At 41.2% G+C, this 17,063-nt stretch overlaps 1 protein-coding gene across 2 annotated transcripts in view; it reads left to right on the top strand.

The window, feature by feature from the left end:
• Positions 1-17,063, top strand: part of Adcy8 (adenylate cyclase 8 (brain)) — a 221,541-nt gene that overhangs the window by 198,696 nt on the left and 5,782 nt on the right. For both annotated transcript variants that reach the window (XM_013025152.1, XM_013025151.1), the window contains 4 exons: positions 3,707-3,865; positions 12,414-12,560; positions 14,062-14,154; positions 15,256-15,370. In XM_013025152.1, the coding sequence (XP_012880606.1) occupies positions 3,707-3,865; positions 12,414-12,560; positions 14,062-14,154; positions 15,256-15,370 (514 nt within the window). The remainder of the gene's footprint in view (positions 1-3,706; positions 3,866-12,413; positions 12,561-14,061; positions 14,155-15,255; positions 15,371-17,063) is intronic.

Raw genomic sequence — 17,063 nt, 5'->3', positions numbered from 1 at the left:
TCTGTTGTTATGTCTAGAAGTATGAAAAGATTCAGTTTCAAGTGTTTTCAATAAACTTATTTAGTTGGCTGACTTTATGAATTACAATCCAGAATATATAATGTCTCCGGGACTCTGTTTTGGATGACATTAACAGCTATTAATAAGATCAGCCCATATTCATTTAATTTATAGACAGTGACATTCTAATCCTATCAAGAAGCCATAATTGCCTAACTGGATGTGTTACAAAAGAGAGTCATTCCTTGCCAGGTATCTGACACCTGGAAGTACAACATTTAAAGCAAGATAAATGTGGAATGTTTCCCCTTTAAGCTCGTTCCCTTAAAGTTTTCCAATAAATTTGTTCCCTAGCATCATTCGGAGATGACAGCTGAGATTTTAAGTGTTGCTGTGAATTTATGCATTTTCCCATATTTCCTATGTTTTCATTCACTGCAGTTGTTATTCTTACCAAAGCTCAATTTGTCACATCTTTGACCACAGGAGCTACTAAAGTGGCTTTGGGACCAGTCATTTAGAATAGACTACTTGTTGGTGGTATTAAAAACAAAGTTTTAGGTTCTTTACTAATATTCATTTACTTAGTTATTAAAAGGAAATTTAACATGTCGAATGACCTTTCCAAGCCCACTCAGCAACCTGATAAAACCAAAGAAGCATTCTTTCTTTCAGCACTCTGCTTCTATCCATAATTTTATTTGTAAGAATTGTGTCTCTACAAATTGATGTCTGGAAGCCACAATGTGAAACTGGAAGTGCTCATTGCTAGATTTTCATTATGTCCAGGCCTTGGTTTCAGTGGCAGGTGCTAGTCATTACAAGCTATGACTTCAAAATGACATTCCTATGCTTACTGAAGGCCATAAGCTTTTAAACCTCATCAAATCTGTATCAATGACTCCTTTTTCTCCTCCCTAGAATGCAAATTATGAATGACAACACAACTCCCTACTTGCTTTACCATACAATTCATGTATAATAGTGCAATACTAATATCGTAGATTTTTCCACCTATGATACGATTAGTATGAACAGTTTTAAAATTCTTTTTAAGTTCTCGTATGTTTACAGTTTTCCCCTCTAGAAATGTGTCAGCAAATACTCTGAGGATAAAACAAATTCAAAAGAGTGTTAAAACTGATCACACATGGCTGTGACAAAATATCTGAGAAAGGAGGAAAGATTTATTCTAGCTGATGGTTTGAGTTCCTGATAACTCTGTCCCATTCATTGGGCCTGTTATACTACCAGTGCATCATGGGAAGGAGAGGCAAATGGCAGGGCAAACTGCTCACCTATGGTGATCTAAAAACAGAGGGAGCCAGGGTTCTAATACCCCCTTCAAGGGCGTGGCTCCTCATGCCTCACTTCCTCTCAATGGGCCCTCATCTCCTAAAGAGATCACCACCTCCTAACAACAGCATAGAATGGGAACCTAAACCCATGAGTATTTGGGTACCATTTAAGATCCAAACCAGAAGACATATAAATCTATCTGGGAAGCCAGACGCTGGTGACTCATACCTGTAATCCCAGCTAATCAGGAGGCTGAGATTTGAGGATCACTGTTCAAAGCCAACCCAGACAGAAATGTCCATGAGACTAGAAAACCAGAAGTGGTGCTGTGGCTCAAGTGGTGGAGTGCTAGCCTTGAGCTGAAGAGCTGAGGGACAGCACCCAGACCCAGAGTTCAAGCCCCATGACCAACAAAAAGAAAAAATAAAATCTATCTGTGTGTTCTCTATCATGATCACTCGCTTATTTCCTTGTCCTTATGCCATTATAACAATATTTAGGGTTTCATAAAATGTCTTGAATTATAACATGTAAAGGCCGATCACAAAACCATATTGTACCTGTGTAAATGACACCAACAATTCCATCCATTGTGTGGCTAATAGAACTATGAAATAATTTTTAAATAGAAAATTTTGCAAAGACACTGGGTGTGTGTATCCTCTCTGCATGGCAGGACTCATGGGTTCATTTGCTTATTTGCTGGTAGCAAAAGTGAATTTAAAAAATCCATTTCATTTTATACTGAGCTAAAACATTCCCACAATTCTAAAGTCAAGTATATTCAAAATTAATACTCTGTCCTGTTTCCTGCTTCTTCACTTCTTAGTTAACTACTTGTTATTGTCTATACCTGTAACTTTAAAATGAGGTCCTATGTAAGTGTATTTATGTGGATGTGGAGAAAAAAAGAGAGATTGTGCTTTCTTAGACAGGTGATAACACACTATACAGACATTCTCCCCCCTTAGAAGCCCACATCTCAGAAAATAAAGGAATACTCCTAATTTCCTTTTATAGCTGCATCGTGTTCTTTTGTGTATATGTATTATAGCTTGTTCAGCCAACAAAATGAGCATTGGGATTGCTTCCAGCTTTTACTGTTACAAATACTGCTGAGTGAATAACCTTGAGCCTGTGTTATTTCATGTTTTTACTATCTATTGAGTTCTGAAAATGAGAGACCAAGGAAATAAACTAGCTGAATGTTTTGAACCTTTGAATTCAAGATATCTAACCATGCATTCAACAGTGCAATGTATATTGTTCATTTTGCTTATTAAAGACTTGGAAATAATGGTATCTCCAAAGCTGTGATAAAAATGCTTTGTGAGCGGCTCTGGAAAGGAAAAAGCCCATCTCTAACACAAAGGAAAGTCAGAACTAAAGAGACCTACAGTGTATTGAGTGCCTACATGAACTTTTTGTCTAGAAGTTTCTAAATAACTTCTCCTCGCCCATTGGTGGTGACTAGCCTTCATCTCAAAGTCAGGGAGACAAGAAAACTGAGGTGAAAACAATTATCTTCCTATTAGGGTTGTGTTTGGATTAAGAGTTTAGTAATATATGTTGTGTAACACACATCTTCTCATGTACTTAGTACCACAAAGTACTATCTAATTCTGTTTCGCTGTTGTAGTTGTGAAGCCAATAAGATTGATTTGAGCACCACATGATATGTATGTTGGTCAGCCCAGGCTGCTTTACCAAAATACCATTGAGCAGGTGGTTTGAACAACAGGAATTTTCTGCCTCACAGTTCTGCAGTCTGGAAGGGCTGCGATCAAGACCCAGCAGGATTTGGGGCCTGGTGAGGGCTCTGCTCCTGGCTGGAAGACCCCACACTCGTGCTATGCCTCACGTGGCCTTTTCTCAGCACGCACGCGTGTGTGTATTTGGAGAGAGGAAAGGCAAGGTCCCTTACATCCCTCCTATTGCAGGAAATCAGCATGAAGGCTCCATTTTTAAGGCCTTCTGTGATATAATTACTTCCCAAAGGTCCATCTCCAAATTCCATAACATCAGGAATGAGAGCTTCATCCTACAAATTTGGTGAGAGGGAGTCACAAATATTTAGTCCCTAACAGTAAGGACCCAGTATTGAACAGCTGATAGGAGCCCAGACCACAGAACACCTCCTGTCTATCAGATGACATAATCAAATAATCTCAGAAATGAGAATAAAATTGTAGGTGTAATAATGCCAGGAAGGGCATGAACACACTTCTGTTGCATACAACTGTCCTCTGATCCCTTGGCTGCTGGCAGCAAATGCTCCCAAAGGCTCTAAGATGGGGCTGTACTTTATGAGAAGTGCCAGAGCCTAACTACATCCCAGATATGAGCACCTAAAGCCTATGCCCCAAGACTTTACCCACTGCTTCGCTTTCTCTTCCATGAACTGCAGCTGGAGTACACAGCCCGCTTGGACTTCCTTTGGCGAGTACAGGCTAAAGAGGAGATCAACGAGATGAAGGAGCTAAGAGAACACAATGAGAACATGCTCCGAAATATCTTACCCAGTCACGTGGCCCGCCATTTCCTGGAAAAAGACCGAGACAATGAGGTGAGCCCAGGCTCTCTAGCCATGGAGGGACAAGGGTGGATAATTGCTCAATAATCTGGGAGAATTCCTCAGTCTTTGTGTGGGGATCTGAGAGTCAAGCCTACGGTCGACTGTGACCTCTACACACAGCCTCTCCTGGCTCCAGAACCTCACTCATTAGATGTAAAATATCTATTACAAGGCTGAATTGCAAGTGCAAACTTTATTTATATGTGTGTTTGTATGTATGTATGTATATATGTGTGTGTGTGTATATACATATACGTATAAAAGTGTGCATAGCTATATATGTGTATATGCATACACAAATGTATATATACCCATACATGTGAGTATATATGTGTATATGTATGCACACATATATACATTATATACATATATATCTCCTACATACCCACAGACACACACACATACTTTATATATTTATATATGTATGTATGTATGTATATATATATATATATATATATATATATATATGTATACACCCCCAACAATTCCACTTCTGGATATATACCTGAAAGAATTGAAAGGGTCTCAAAGAGGTATTTTCACCAAGGAGCATTATGAGTACCAATAGGGATGAATGTGGCAAAAGCACTCTATTCAAATTTATAAGCATAGAACAGAAACTTGTTTAGATTGTTTTAAGAAGCAGGGAGAGAGAATGAAAAGAAGTGATAGAGCAAATTTGATTAGAGTAGATTGTGTTTATATATGGAAATATCTCAATGAAACCCCTTTATAGAATTAACATGTGCTAATAAAAATGGGAGGAAAAAACTAACAAAAAGGTGGAAGAAACCCAGTAGGATGCTTGGATTGACAAAACATGACATATACATTAATTGAATATTTTTCCAGCCAAAGAAAGAAAGGAAATTCTAACACATGTCACAGTATTACAAACCTTATGCTAAGTGAAATAAGCCCATCCCAAAAAGTACAAATGCACCCCTGTGTGCTCTCTAGGGGTCAAATTCTTAGACAGAAATTAGAAAAATGCTTGCTGGGCACTGGTGGCCCACACCTATAATTCTAACTACTCAGGAAGCTGAGATCTGAGGCTTGCAGTTCAAAGCCAGCCTAGGCAGGAAAGTCTCTGAGACTTTTATCTCCAATAAACCACCAGAAAACCAGACATGGCCCTTGCCACTTGAAGCGCTTGCCTTGAGCTGAAGAGATGAAGGACAGTGCTCAGGCCCAGAGTTCAAGCCCCATGACCTAACCCCCTCTAAAAAACAGAGAAATTAGAAGATTGCTTTCCAGGGCCTGGAAGACTGGGGGAGAATGAAATTATTAGAGGATACTGAACTTCAGAGTTAGAAGGCAAAAGAAAGTTCTAGGATAGTGGTGATATTTGCTCCATAATGTGAATGTACTTAACACCATGAGCTATATACACTTAAGATGGTAAATTGTGTGTTACATATATTTTGCCACATTTTAAAATACATATGGCCAGGCACTGATGGCTCACACCTGTGTTCCTAGCTGCTCAGAGATCTGAGGATCACAGTTCAAAGCCAGCCTGTTCAGGAAAGTCTGTGAGACATTTATCTCCAATTAACCACCAAAAAGCCAAAAGTAGAGCTGAGGCTCACGTGGTAGAGTGCTGGCCTTGAACAAAAAAGCTCAAAGACAGTGTCCCCACCTTGAATTTAAGTCCTAGTAATGGCATCAAAAACAAAATAAAATAAAAGTAAATATCTATAAAATGTATGCATGATATATACATATATATGTATATACCCCCAATTACATATATATATATATATAATATATATATATATATATATATATATATATATATATATATGGAGGGTGAGGAGGTGTGTATATTCTGAGCACATTGCCTAGCATGTAGTAGACTCTCAAACACTGTTGCTTACTGCATTATAAGTGAGGGCCACTCATTGTCAGTAACAGGCAGTTTGACATGAATGACCTTGGGGATCTAGAAGAGAAATCTTCACTGGCCCTTCCAGCTCTCCTTGGCCTGTAGCCACACAACTTTAATCTGTACTTTCAGCTTCTTAAGGCCCTCCTGTAAAGACAGGTTTTCTCTTCCCTCCTCTCAAGGTAACAGTCATTAGATGTAGGGCCTACCAAATCCAGTATGAACTCATCTTAACTAAATTACATCTACATGAAAACACTTCCACATAAGATCATGCTCTGATGTTCCTGATGGGCATGAATTTTAATAAAACACTATTGACCCACTACAAGAGTAATGTCAAGTGATGGGGGCAGAAATTGTGGCAGGGCCTGTTAATCAAGTCTTACGGCAGTAAGCAGGCTTGGGAATACTTTTAAGAGGAATCAGAGCACTGAGAACATTTCAAGCATAGCCTAATTAATTAGCTGCTGGTAGAGCAGCTAATGAATAGGAATAATGAAGAGGAAGTTCACAAGACCAGAAGTCAGTTACAGACCCTAAAATAGCTCAGACAAGCCTCTGGTGAGTTGTAGGATGGTGGCCATGAAAATAGAAAGAAAGAGGTAAGCTCCAGGTTCCCACAGGCATTGGTAGAGCACACAGTATAGCACTCAATAATGTGGGGAGTGCTAGGACACACGCATCACAGACACCAGGCTGCAAGCCTCTCTCTTTTCCCCTCTTAAGGCCCTTCAAGGGAGGGCAGGTGACTTGGTGGGAGAAGCCCAAGCTACTGAGCCAAAGACATGTGAGTTCCCCATCTCTACCCTTTACCAGCAGTGTGACCTGAGGCATGTTAGTTAACTTCCCTAAGCCTCAGTTTCCTCATCTGGAAAATGGCTCTAAATGAATCCATTCTTTTAGCATCCAGAGGTTAATCAGGCAAGGAAGTGGAGTATTTCAGACTCACCTCCAAGTGCAAGGCTGCAGGACATCTGCTGATTCGGAGTGAAAATGACCTTACCATTTGATGGGGGATTATCTAGCCACCAACTGACAAGCCTTGAAGGATATTGTGAGACTTAGAACTATATTCCACATGAAATAAGGAGATACGAATTATGATCCCCAATTCACAGAATAGGAAACTGAGGCTGGGACCCGGAAAAGAAGAAGTTGCTGAAGGTCACAAAGCCAGTGAGTCAGCTGACATTCAAACCTAGCCTTGTGTGCCTCCATGGCCACAGGTGTTCTCCACTCTCCCTCATGCTACGTACGTGCAAAGAAGGGGAGCAGTGATCCCCCTGATCCAGTGGGTGCTGTGCCCCTAAGTAAATCCTCAGTGTCACACAGCTGGCTCTGGTATCACTGCAGAAGGACACCAGCCATAGTAGTTGTCCCACATAGTGGGGAGTTCCACCTGTGTACTAAGTCATTTATTGCCTACAGCAGGTTACCAGACCTCTTTGTCCATTTCCTCATCTGATTAGTGGTAGACACAATACTGACCTTATTGAGTTCCTGAGAAAGCTACACTGGGGAAGAACAGCACTTCTTGTGTCCAGAGAAACCCAGTGCCAAGGAGCTTCAATACAGAAAAGCTATAGGTATGCTCCACAGCAAGCATAGCTCTGGTTCTGCTTCCTCCTGCCATGTCTGTAACTGTGTACAAGGGATGAGCCTTCTGGACTCCGTGGTCCTGGCCAACAGCACAAGCCTCCCAGCTCACCTGATCCACACTCACATGAGCCTGTGCACCTAAAGCCCTTTCATGGAGCTTGGCAACTGTGGAGAGTACACTGCTTGTTGGCTACTATAATCTTTAAGGAATGTGAGCTATTATTGTTTTTTTTCTGCTCCTTCCTAATAAGAGTCCTGCCAGCTCTCATCCATTCATTCAGCATGTATTCATCAAGGACAATTATATGCTTGTGTCATTCTAGAGAATTGAATTTAAACAAAGAAGAGATTAGGAAATGTCTTTGTGATCATGAAGCAGTGATTGTCATAAGAAGATAGATGGCAAAACAAGTATACAAAATAGTGCCAGTTGTGATAATTTATAGGATGACAAGAACAAAAAGCTGAACGATGGAACCTTAGCAACTTACTCTGTTAGTGATATTAGGACAAAATAACTAAGACTGGCTTATTTAGAAAGCAGAGAATATGGTTTTCCTCAGACTTCAGAAGGCTGAGGAGTTCAAGGTCAAGTTACCAGCTGTCCTGGTATCTGGTGAGATCAAATCTCTGCTTCCAAGATGTTCAGTGCTGAATTCTCACTTGGCAGAAGAGAAGAAAAGGAAGACATTGGCTCATCACCTCCCTAAAGGTTCTAATCTTATTTATGAGAGTTCTTGTGGCTTCTTCATCTAAAGATGTCATATTAAGTTATGATTAAGTTTCAGCGTATGAATCTTGGGAGGCACATTCCAACCACAACAGACACAAGAAAGGTGTTCTGGAGATACTATTATATAAGCAGAGACTTGAATGAAATTAATTATATCTGTAAAGCTAACAGATCTCAGATATAGTTTTTTCCCTTGAAGAGAAGGTTATAAGCAGTAGAAGACTTTGAATCAAACAGGTCTGTACCAATAAAAGATCAGATTGCATTTCTGTGAGCAAAGAGGAGACCAAAATGCTCACATTGACATGCGAAGTATATGGAGGGTGGATGCAAATGTTCAAAATCCTCTATAAAGTCCACACTGTCATTTTCCATCAAGAAAAATGGCAATGACACAATTATAGCCTTTCTATATTCACCCATCCCTCCCTAGTTTACAATGTGTTTTTAGCTTCTTTAAGCCCGAAATAGCAAGAGACAGATGGCACTCTAAAAGTAGTTAATTAGAGTGAATCAAATAAAGAAACCATCTCCGGAGGGATAGGTGGGTGGGCTGGAGATCTTCCATCTGAGCTTCCATCCCCTTCATCCTCCTCTCCCTGCTTTGCCCAGAATGAGGGGAGGGTTGATCTTCCTTGACTACTTCAGTGATCTTCTCTGTCCTCCAGCACCCAGTAGATGGTCATCAAGGGTGATAGACAGGAGATCCATGAGAGGAGATCTTCTATAGCTGAGTGCGGTGGGCCACACCTGCAATCCTAGCTATTTGGGAGGCTGAGTTTGGGAAGATGGTGATGGTTGTGAAAATTAGGAAGTCTAGGTATGTAAGCGAGTGGAAAGAAAAACAAGGTGTCATCATATCAGCTGTCTATACTGTGTCCATCTGGAGGTTGAGCTCACAGAGGAATTGTAGGAAATGTTTCAAGAGCATACCTCACCATTCCTTGGCTCAAAGGAGCAAAGTAGCTGGGTGCTATACAACATTTCTAGTCACTAATGGCTGCACTTGAGGGGCACTGATTTCCTGGTACCTCAGGATGCTGCTCATTTGGGCAGAGTACCCTCTACTGTCCAGGGTAAAACTCTATGTGAAGAAGCAAAAGTTGTAACAACTGAATCTTGGGCGGGAGAGGGTAGCAATCAGGGAGCCTTCAGCCTCTGTTACAGAAGTGGGTGTGTATTTCTGGAGCCCAAGATCCAACTTGAGGAACTAGCGACAATAGAATTCTATTCTATGCTTCCATCAAAAAGAATGACATCGCCCCATTCATAAGGAAATGGAAAGACTTGGAAAAAATCATATGAAGTGAAGTAAGCCAGACCCAAAGAAACATAGGTTCCATTATTTCCCTCATTTGTAATAATTAGTATATGTCTAGGGTAGTCCCAGCAGAGGATCATAATAGCTCAATAATTATGTAAATATGACTATATAAAATGATGCTAATCGAAATGAACTCAAGATATGGAAACAAGAGGTCTTTTGTTGTTGTTGTTGACCTTGTCATCAATGTACTGTATCAAGTTCTTTCGTTCTTTTTATTTATTTGTTTGTTTTTCCCTTTGGTTTATCCCCTGTAGTCACTGTTATTCTGCTACCATGCATCTTGTATATATGTTTATCTGATTTGGGGGAGGGAAGGGGAATAACAAAATGGTGAAACAAGGACACAGGATGACCCATTGCAACAATGATACTCACAAGACACCATGTTGGAAATGAACTTTACAACTTCAGGGTAGAGAGGTTGGGGAAGAATAGAGGGGGAGGGTAGTGGTAGAAAAATGAAGGATAGGGTAACAATGCTTGACAAAAAATGTACTTATAACCTTACTTATGTAGCTGTAACCCCTCTGTACAGCATCTTTACAACAAAATAAAATATTTTTTAAAAAGGCAGGTAGAAGTGAGGCCATAGATACAATGCCATACTGTGGCATTGCACTTCATCCTGGAAGAGTGCCCCATTGCAGGATTTTTAGAATGAAAGGTACCTAGTTACAATCTTTCATGCCTTTGAAAAAGTAAGTCTGTTTGCCATATAGATTATGCCTTTAACTAAGACACGGCTGGAAGTCGGAGGCTCTCATATCAGTAGTCAAGGAAGAAACTGGGAAGGGCCAGGTTTTAAAAAAATAATAGAAATTACTTAATGTTTAGGAGACTAAAACAAACCCAGAAGAACCTGGTAACGTATTGAAGTTGGGCCTGATGAAGAGCCAAAGGTGATTCTGAGGTTGTGTAAGTTAGATAATTTGCCTTAGAGAACTAAAGAGAGAAGATGCAGTGGGTTTGCTTTATTTCATTTTATTTTATTTTTTATTTTAAACATGATGTACAGAGGGGTTACAGTTACATGAGTAACTCCTTTGTTTTTCTCCAATCCCTTCTGAGGATTGTGTGAGAATAGCCCAGCATGAGGCATGGAAGCTCAAACCCCAAAGGAAACTGACCTGAAGATATAAATTTAGAAACTTCCATACATGGTGGGTGAGAAGGCTGAGATGTACCAGATATTTGTATAAAATATTCAGAGGGTCAAGGTCAAAACCATAGCAATCATCAACATTAAACATGGAAGAAAAGCAATAAACATCCCTGGAGGGAGAAGGCATAAGAAAATAAAGTAACTTGCTCAAGCATAGTACATCAAGAGAATCAAGACCCTGAGTAAACAATATGCCAAGAGTCAAGGGTGGCCAGTTAAATATGAACTGGCATGTGTGCTTTGGTTTTATAGACTGATCTCATCTCTATTTGTTTCATTCCACACTGAGATGGGAATGATAAAGGTAGCAGAAGAAAGCTAGCGTGATAAGGTAGGAAACAAGGAGGAAGAGGATGGTTGATAGACACAAGTGTCTGTAGATTTAGGACATGTGTCTCTTTCTCTTAAAAGAGACATTTGGAGGAGGAGGAGGAGGAGAGATTCTTGGACAAGAGAAAGGAAAAAGAAAGAAAGAAAAGGATTGCTGAGGGAGGACATTGCTAAAGGGGATCAATCACGCGATTAGAAGCAGACTTTCTGCATAAGGGAAAACACAGGATATGGAGTTGGAGGGAAAAGGGTGAAAATGCATGTGACTGTAGGCATGCGCATGGGATGTGTGAGGCACCACCCAGAGCAACAGTGTTCTCAGTGATGCAGAGTAAGGTTATTTGCCCAGAGGGAAAAAGTGGAGGGACAAATTAAAAAGAGTGGTAAAGACTGGCATCAGCCATTGGAAACAGAAAAAGGAGGTGACGGAGGACAGAAGTCAGTGTCAGATGAGATGAAACCATCTATCTTTGATGGTCCCAACCCATACAAATGCCATGATCACAGTGCAATGAATCGAATAGGTAAGCCCCTTCCAAACCTCTGTGTTGAAATCCTCACCCTTCACATGGTAGTATTAGAAGGCAGAGCCTTTGGAAGGTGGTGGTGCCACAAGGGCCAAGCCCTCATGACTAGGTATGTTAGTTAGCTTTTTAACCACTGGGACAAACACTGGAGAGAAATGAGTTTAAAGGAGCATTTGTCTGGGCTCATGATTTCAGAGATTTGAGCCCATTGCGTCAGGACCTGTGGTGAGGAGGTCGAGCACCCTGGCGGAAGAATGAGGTAGAGCAGAGCCGCTCACATCATGGCTGCCAGGAAATAGAAAGAAGGGAAAGAGCTGGGGGCCAGGGAAATCTTTGCAGGACATACTCTCAATAATCTCCCTCCTCCCACTAGGCCACATCCTACTTTCTGCTATCTCTCCATGATTCTATCATAGTAGAAACCCATCAGATTAATTCCCTGATGAAAAAGTGGAGGAGTAAGTCTGTGGCTCAGTTATCTCCCAATCATTGAATCCAACATCAGGGACCCAGTCTTCAACACATTTGCCTTTTGTAGAACACTTCAGAGGCAAGCTGTAAAAATGGGACCGGGGCCTTTCTAAAAGAGACCTTGCAGAGCAGCCTTGCCCATCCTATGTGGGGAGACAGCTACAAGGTGTCATCGATGAACAAAAAAGTAGTTTTTTACCAGACACTGAATCTGCCAGTGCTTTGGTATTAGGTTTCCCAGCGTCTAGGAATGTGAAAAATAATTGTTTATAACAATCCAGTCTAAGGCATGTCCTTACAGCACCCTGAACATGCTAAGACATAGGGTGTTGACCTGATGGTGTCTGAGTCCCATTTTCACCCTCTCACTGGACACCTGTGCATGTGTGACCAGGTACACAAACATACGTCTGCTAGTACATACATGTGGGCAAGAAGCATCATGGCAGAACCTAACCACTGATGTCGTTCTGGCTCACTCTTTTGTCTCTCTGTCCAGGAGCTGTATTCTCAATCCTATGATGCAGTAGGAGTGATGTTTGCCTCCATTCCAGGATTTGCAGACTTTTACTCTCAGACTGAAATGAATAACCAGGGTGTGGAATGCCTGCGCTTGCTGAATGAGATCATTGCTGACTTTGACGAGGTAAATCGAAGCCTCTCAAATTTGCAATTCCAAATGTGCATCATTGTTGGCACAGCATCATATTGTTTACTGTGAGGGTGACCTTTGTTTTTTACACTTACAGAATCCTTGGCTGCATTATAAATGCAGGCATATATTGTTGATTAATTTATTGCAATTGAAGTTATCATCTGAGCTAACTGACATTTTGATGAATGTGCCCATTGTAGAATGACTAAATCAAACTGGTTAATATACTCATCATTTCACATTCTTACCATTTTTATGATGAAAAATATCTAAATTCTAGTCTCATAGCAATTGTCAAGTATGTAATACATTATTATACACTCTAGTTACCAGGGTGCACAATAGATCTACAGAACTTATTCCTCCCATCTGACCAAAATATGAACAAGAAAAGGGCTTCTTACCAAACATCTAGTTACAGTATACACTCTTACAAAGACCTCCAGATGTACTGCTCACTCACTCCTTAGCCCCTGACAGGACCATTCTACTCTCTGCTTCTGAATTAGATAGTCTTTATGCTCTGCACATAAATAAGACTCTATATTTGTCACTTTATGTACCTGGTCTATTTACCTTAATATTATATTCTCCAGGTCTACCTGTGTTTATTTCTCTTTTTTCCAATTACGGAATTCTTCTCATTTTGTGGCTAAGTTTGTACATGTACGCTATTTGTATATCTTGAACCGATGTGAAGCTATTCTTCTGTCCTCACTGAGATTCTATGCAAGGTATACCGGTCCTCAGATACCATGGGTCAAGTATGGCCCTTCAGCTGTTCAAGGACCTGGGCTGTGAAAGATCTTGGGTGGCTTCATCTGTCCATATTCTTCCCTCTGCCACGTCACAACTAGATCTTGCCCACTTTCTGCTAACTAAAGGCTGGCTCTCCCAGGAGAAAAGCTCTTTTGTCAGTGTGGCTGCAACAGTGAGCAGGGGAGACAAATGGAGAGGAGACAGGTCAGAGTGAGTCTTGCAGATGGACTCTCCGTGGAACTGGATATTATGAGAGGACTCTGCATAAAACAAGGACTTGGTCTGACTCACTTGTCAGTGGCATTGTTCTAGCTACCGTGCTGGGAGCAGAGGTAGGAGCACGCCCAGCCTGAAAGCTGATAATGGCTCAGGCTAGGGTGCCAGAGGGAAGTGTGCAAGCACCAAGAGTCTAAATGCATGAAGAAAAGAAAGCCAGAGTTACTTGTTGAACTGGTTGGAATATTTGTGATTGCTTTCTGAAGCTAATCAAGTAGCCTTATTTCAAAGATGCACAGCAACACACTTTTTCAAGGGTATCCATCATACCCATCCGGGCTTGTGGCTAACGCATGTTGACTCAATGCCTGACCATAGAAAAAAGTAGCAGGTCACGGATGCCTTAGGGTTAGCTGGGTTGTTTGGTTGGGTTTCTTTTTTTAGAATAATGAGCCAGGGGCCTATTTTCCTGGAGAAATAAACACCAGGACTAACTATTTTGCTGGATCTATTTCAGCTGCTTGGAGAAGACCGGTTTCAAGACATTGAGAAGATCAAGACCATTGGCAGCACCTACATGGCCGTGTCAGGCCTGTCCCCTGAAAAGCAGGTACAAGTCTCTTGCACTCAGCCACACCTATGCAGGGACTCTTCTGTTGCCATGTGGCTAGAGATGGCAAAGGCCCCATCACAAGGAGACCTGAAGGCAGTGAAGAGCTCGGCAGACCTGGGCTGTGACAGTCAGGGGATGTAGTGTTGTCCCCAGGAGGAGAAGGCTTCTGCGTGAATTAATACTGCTTTGTTGAGAAGCTTCTGGGCTGCTTACTGTACTTCATTACTCACAAAGATCTGAGCAAAGAAATATACTCCCATGAAGATTTAGTTGTAGAGATTGCTAAGCCCCTACTATGAGGTTTTGCTCTGTATCTTTTTTTTCTCAGTCATTTTATGAGTCCTGTTTTTTATTTTCTTTTTTTAACGATCTTTAAGTAGTTGTCTGAAGGGGTTTTCATTTTAATTGGTTCATCAGGACAATGCATCTTGATCAATGTTACCTGCCCCATCCATCTCCCCTTATCTGTCCACCCATCCCCTCAAGTTACCAGGTAGGTTTTCACTTAGGTCCCGTGCATATCATGACTACATTTGTCATCCTTCTGGACTTTGTTATTCTCCCACAATCCTCTTGACAAAACACTTCCCCATTTTATAGATTTAGAAACAGGTTGGTTCAGAGGGGTACAAAGGTTTCTCTTGGGAGTTCCATGAGCAGATGTATACATGAAACATCCCTTGAATGAACACTCTGAGTACTTCAAAAGAAATCAGACACAGCTCCTAGACTGGAAAAACATACGTGTGCAAGTAGAAGATCACACGTGTATATACACATACATGCCCACAGACACACATACACACACACACCACCACCACCACCACACCAGTGAGTGTACACAGGAATTCACAATGCATCAACCTCAGCAGGTAAGAACAGCTGTGGAAGAAGGATGTGAGCCCCACATACTACCCTCTGAAGTAAATCTCCTGTGTCCCCAGAATCTAGGGTACTGATAGCTTTGGTTTACAGAGGCTCAAGCCTGGGATGTTTTCTTCTAAAGGAAGTATATGAGGGATTAGGATGGAAAGCTCTGGGTGCAGACATGCCAATATTGGTCATAAAGGATTGACCATGTCTCTCTCATGGCTGCAGCAATGTGAAGACAAATGGGAACATTTGTGTGCCCTGGCTGATTTCTCTCTCGCCCTCACTGAAAGCATACAGGAGATCAACAAGCATTCATTTAACAACTTTGAACTTCGGATTGGTAAGTAGGGGCTGGAAGAGAAACTCCACAGAGCGATTGTCTCTGCTTCTGCAGCCCCTCCCATGTCTTGGGCATCAAACCAGGGAAGATTTTTCAGCTCAGGCCTTGCTGAGCTTCTGCTCACTCATGACACTAGAAGCAAGAACAGAAGTCTGGCATGAGTGCACAAATACAAAGCAAACCTTAGACTGTGGCTAGCATCTCTCCCAAGATCCTTGTCTAGTATCCTGTGTACCCATGCAGAGGTCACTGACAACCCAAGAATTATTTAATTCTGACTTCTATGATCATCATCGCTGGTAAATCAATGTATTATTCTTAGGTTACTCTGGATAATGACCTCAGGCCAAAGGGGGATTCCATTCCTGAGGATGTCAGGTATAGCTAGTGACAAGCAGAGAGCCTTTACAGAACATTTTTTTGTCCATTCAGCTCACCATATTCCACCTTAGAGATGCTTTGTGCAAAGTAGCAACACAGGAAACATGGCAATTTAACATCTCTTGTGATTTGCATAATTTCCCAATTCTGTTTCTGTCTCTGCTGAGTTTCTTAGAGCCTCAGAAAACCTAATCTGAAACCTTCTGCTCAAGTCCACATTTTTTTTGTAGATAAGTAAATTCAGGCCCAGAAAAGGGAAATAACTATCCAAATAACACACAGCCAAAGAGTCATGTCCGTAGCAGCTCCCAGCTTCCTGGCTCAGAGATGAATAACATTCTGGCTGCCAAGAAGCATTTAAAATAACATTTGCTGCTGTCTCTATACTATAGACGTCCTCTGGCTGACTTGCTATTTAATTTCAACAGGTTCTCCTTTAGCGCATTTTAAGAAAAATGTCAATATATACTAATAGCTGACTTGTTAGAGCTGATGAATGCCATCTGCTTTTGCTCTTTGGGATAAAACAAATTATAGATCATGATTTTGATCTATGGATGAGGTTTTCCAGGCTTATTTCTATGTCTTCTGCAACCTTGTATAGTCATTCTCCAACAATGGACTACATTATTGAGCCAGAAGTAAAAAGAGACCTTTAATCCTGAAGAGATAGTCCATTCCAAAGATGTTGGGCTCCAGTCTAACTTTGGCATGGTATTCAATGACCAAAATTGTTTCACTGCTCTCAGAGCTCAGAAAATATATTTCTCAACTAGCTAGAACATGTCAACCTGTGTCACGTGTCTGCTCTAACCAGCTCTATGGCTTTGTGTGAGACATTTAAATTCTCTGAGCTTCACTGTCCTTCTGTGTAGATTGGGAGGTTACTTATCACCTCCTTTGCCCTCCTACCTTATGAGAATCAAATGGGACAACGGTTCTCAAAGTGTATCCACCATTGTGATTCCCACATCTTCTACTGAATGTATATGTGTGCAGGTACATGTGGGCACATGCCTGCAGGGTTAATCCTATGGCTTTACTCAAATTTCTGTTCAAAAGCCTTTCTCAACTTCCTTCTTTCCAAATGCACTCCACAGCTTTCTCTATCCTTATACCTTTGTTGATTTTGCATTTACTTGCTGGTACTAGATTATCTACTTTTTTTTTAAATTTTATTTTATTTTATTTGTGAACATACTGTACAGAGGAGTTACAATTGCATGGGCAGGATAATGCGTACATTTCTTACCAAGCATTGCAGCCTCCTCCTTTGTTTACCCTTCCCATCCCTTCCCAGCCTCCCCCCTCC

Source organism: Dipodomys ordii, unplaced genomic scaffold (genome assembly GCF_000151885.1).
Source record: "Dipodomys ordii isolate 6190 unplaced genomic scaffold, Dord_2.0 Scaffold82, whole genome shotgun sequence".
Classification (NCBI taxonomy): Eukaryota; Metazoa; Chordata; class Mammalia; order Rodentia; family Heteromyidae; genus Dipodomys; species Dipodomys ordii.
This window is presented reverse-complemented; position numbering and strand designations above follow the sequence as displayed.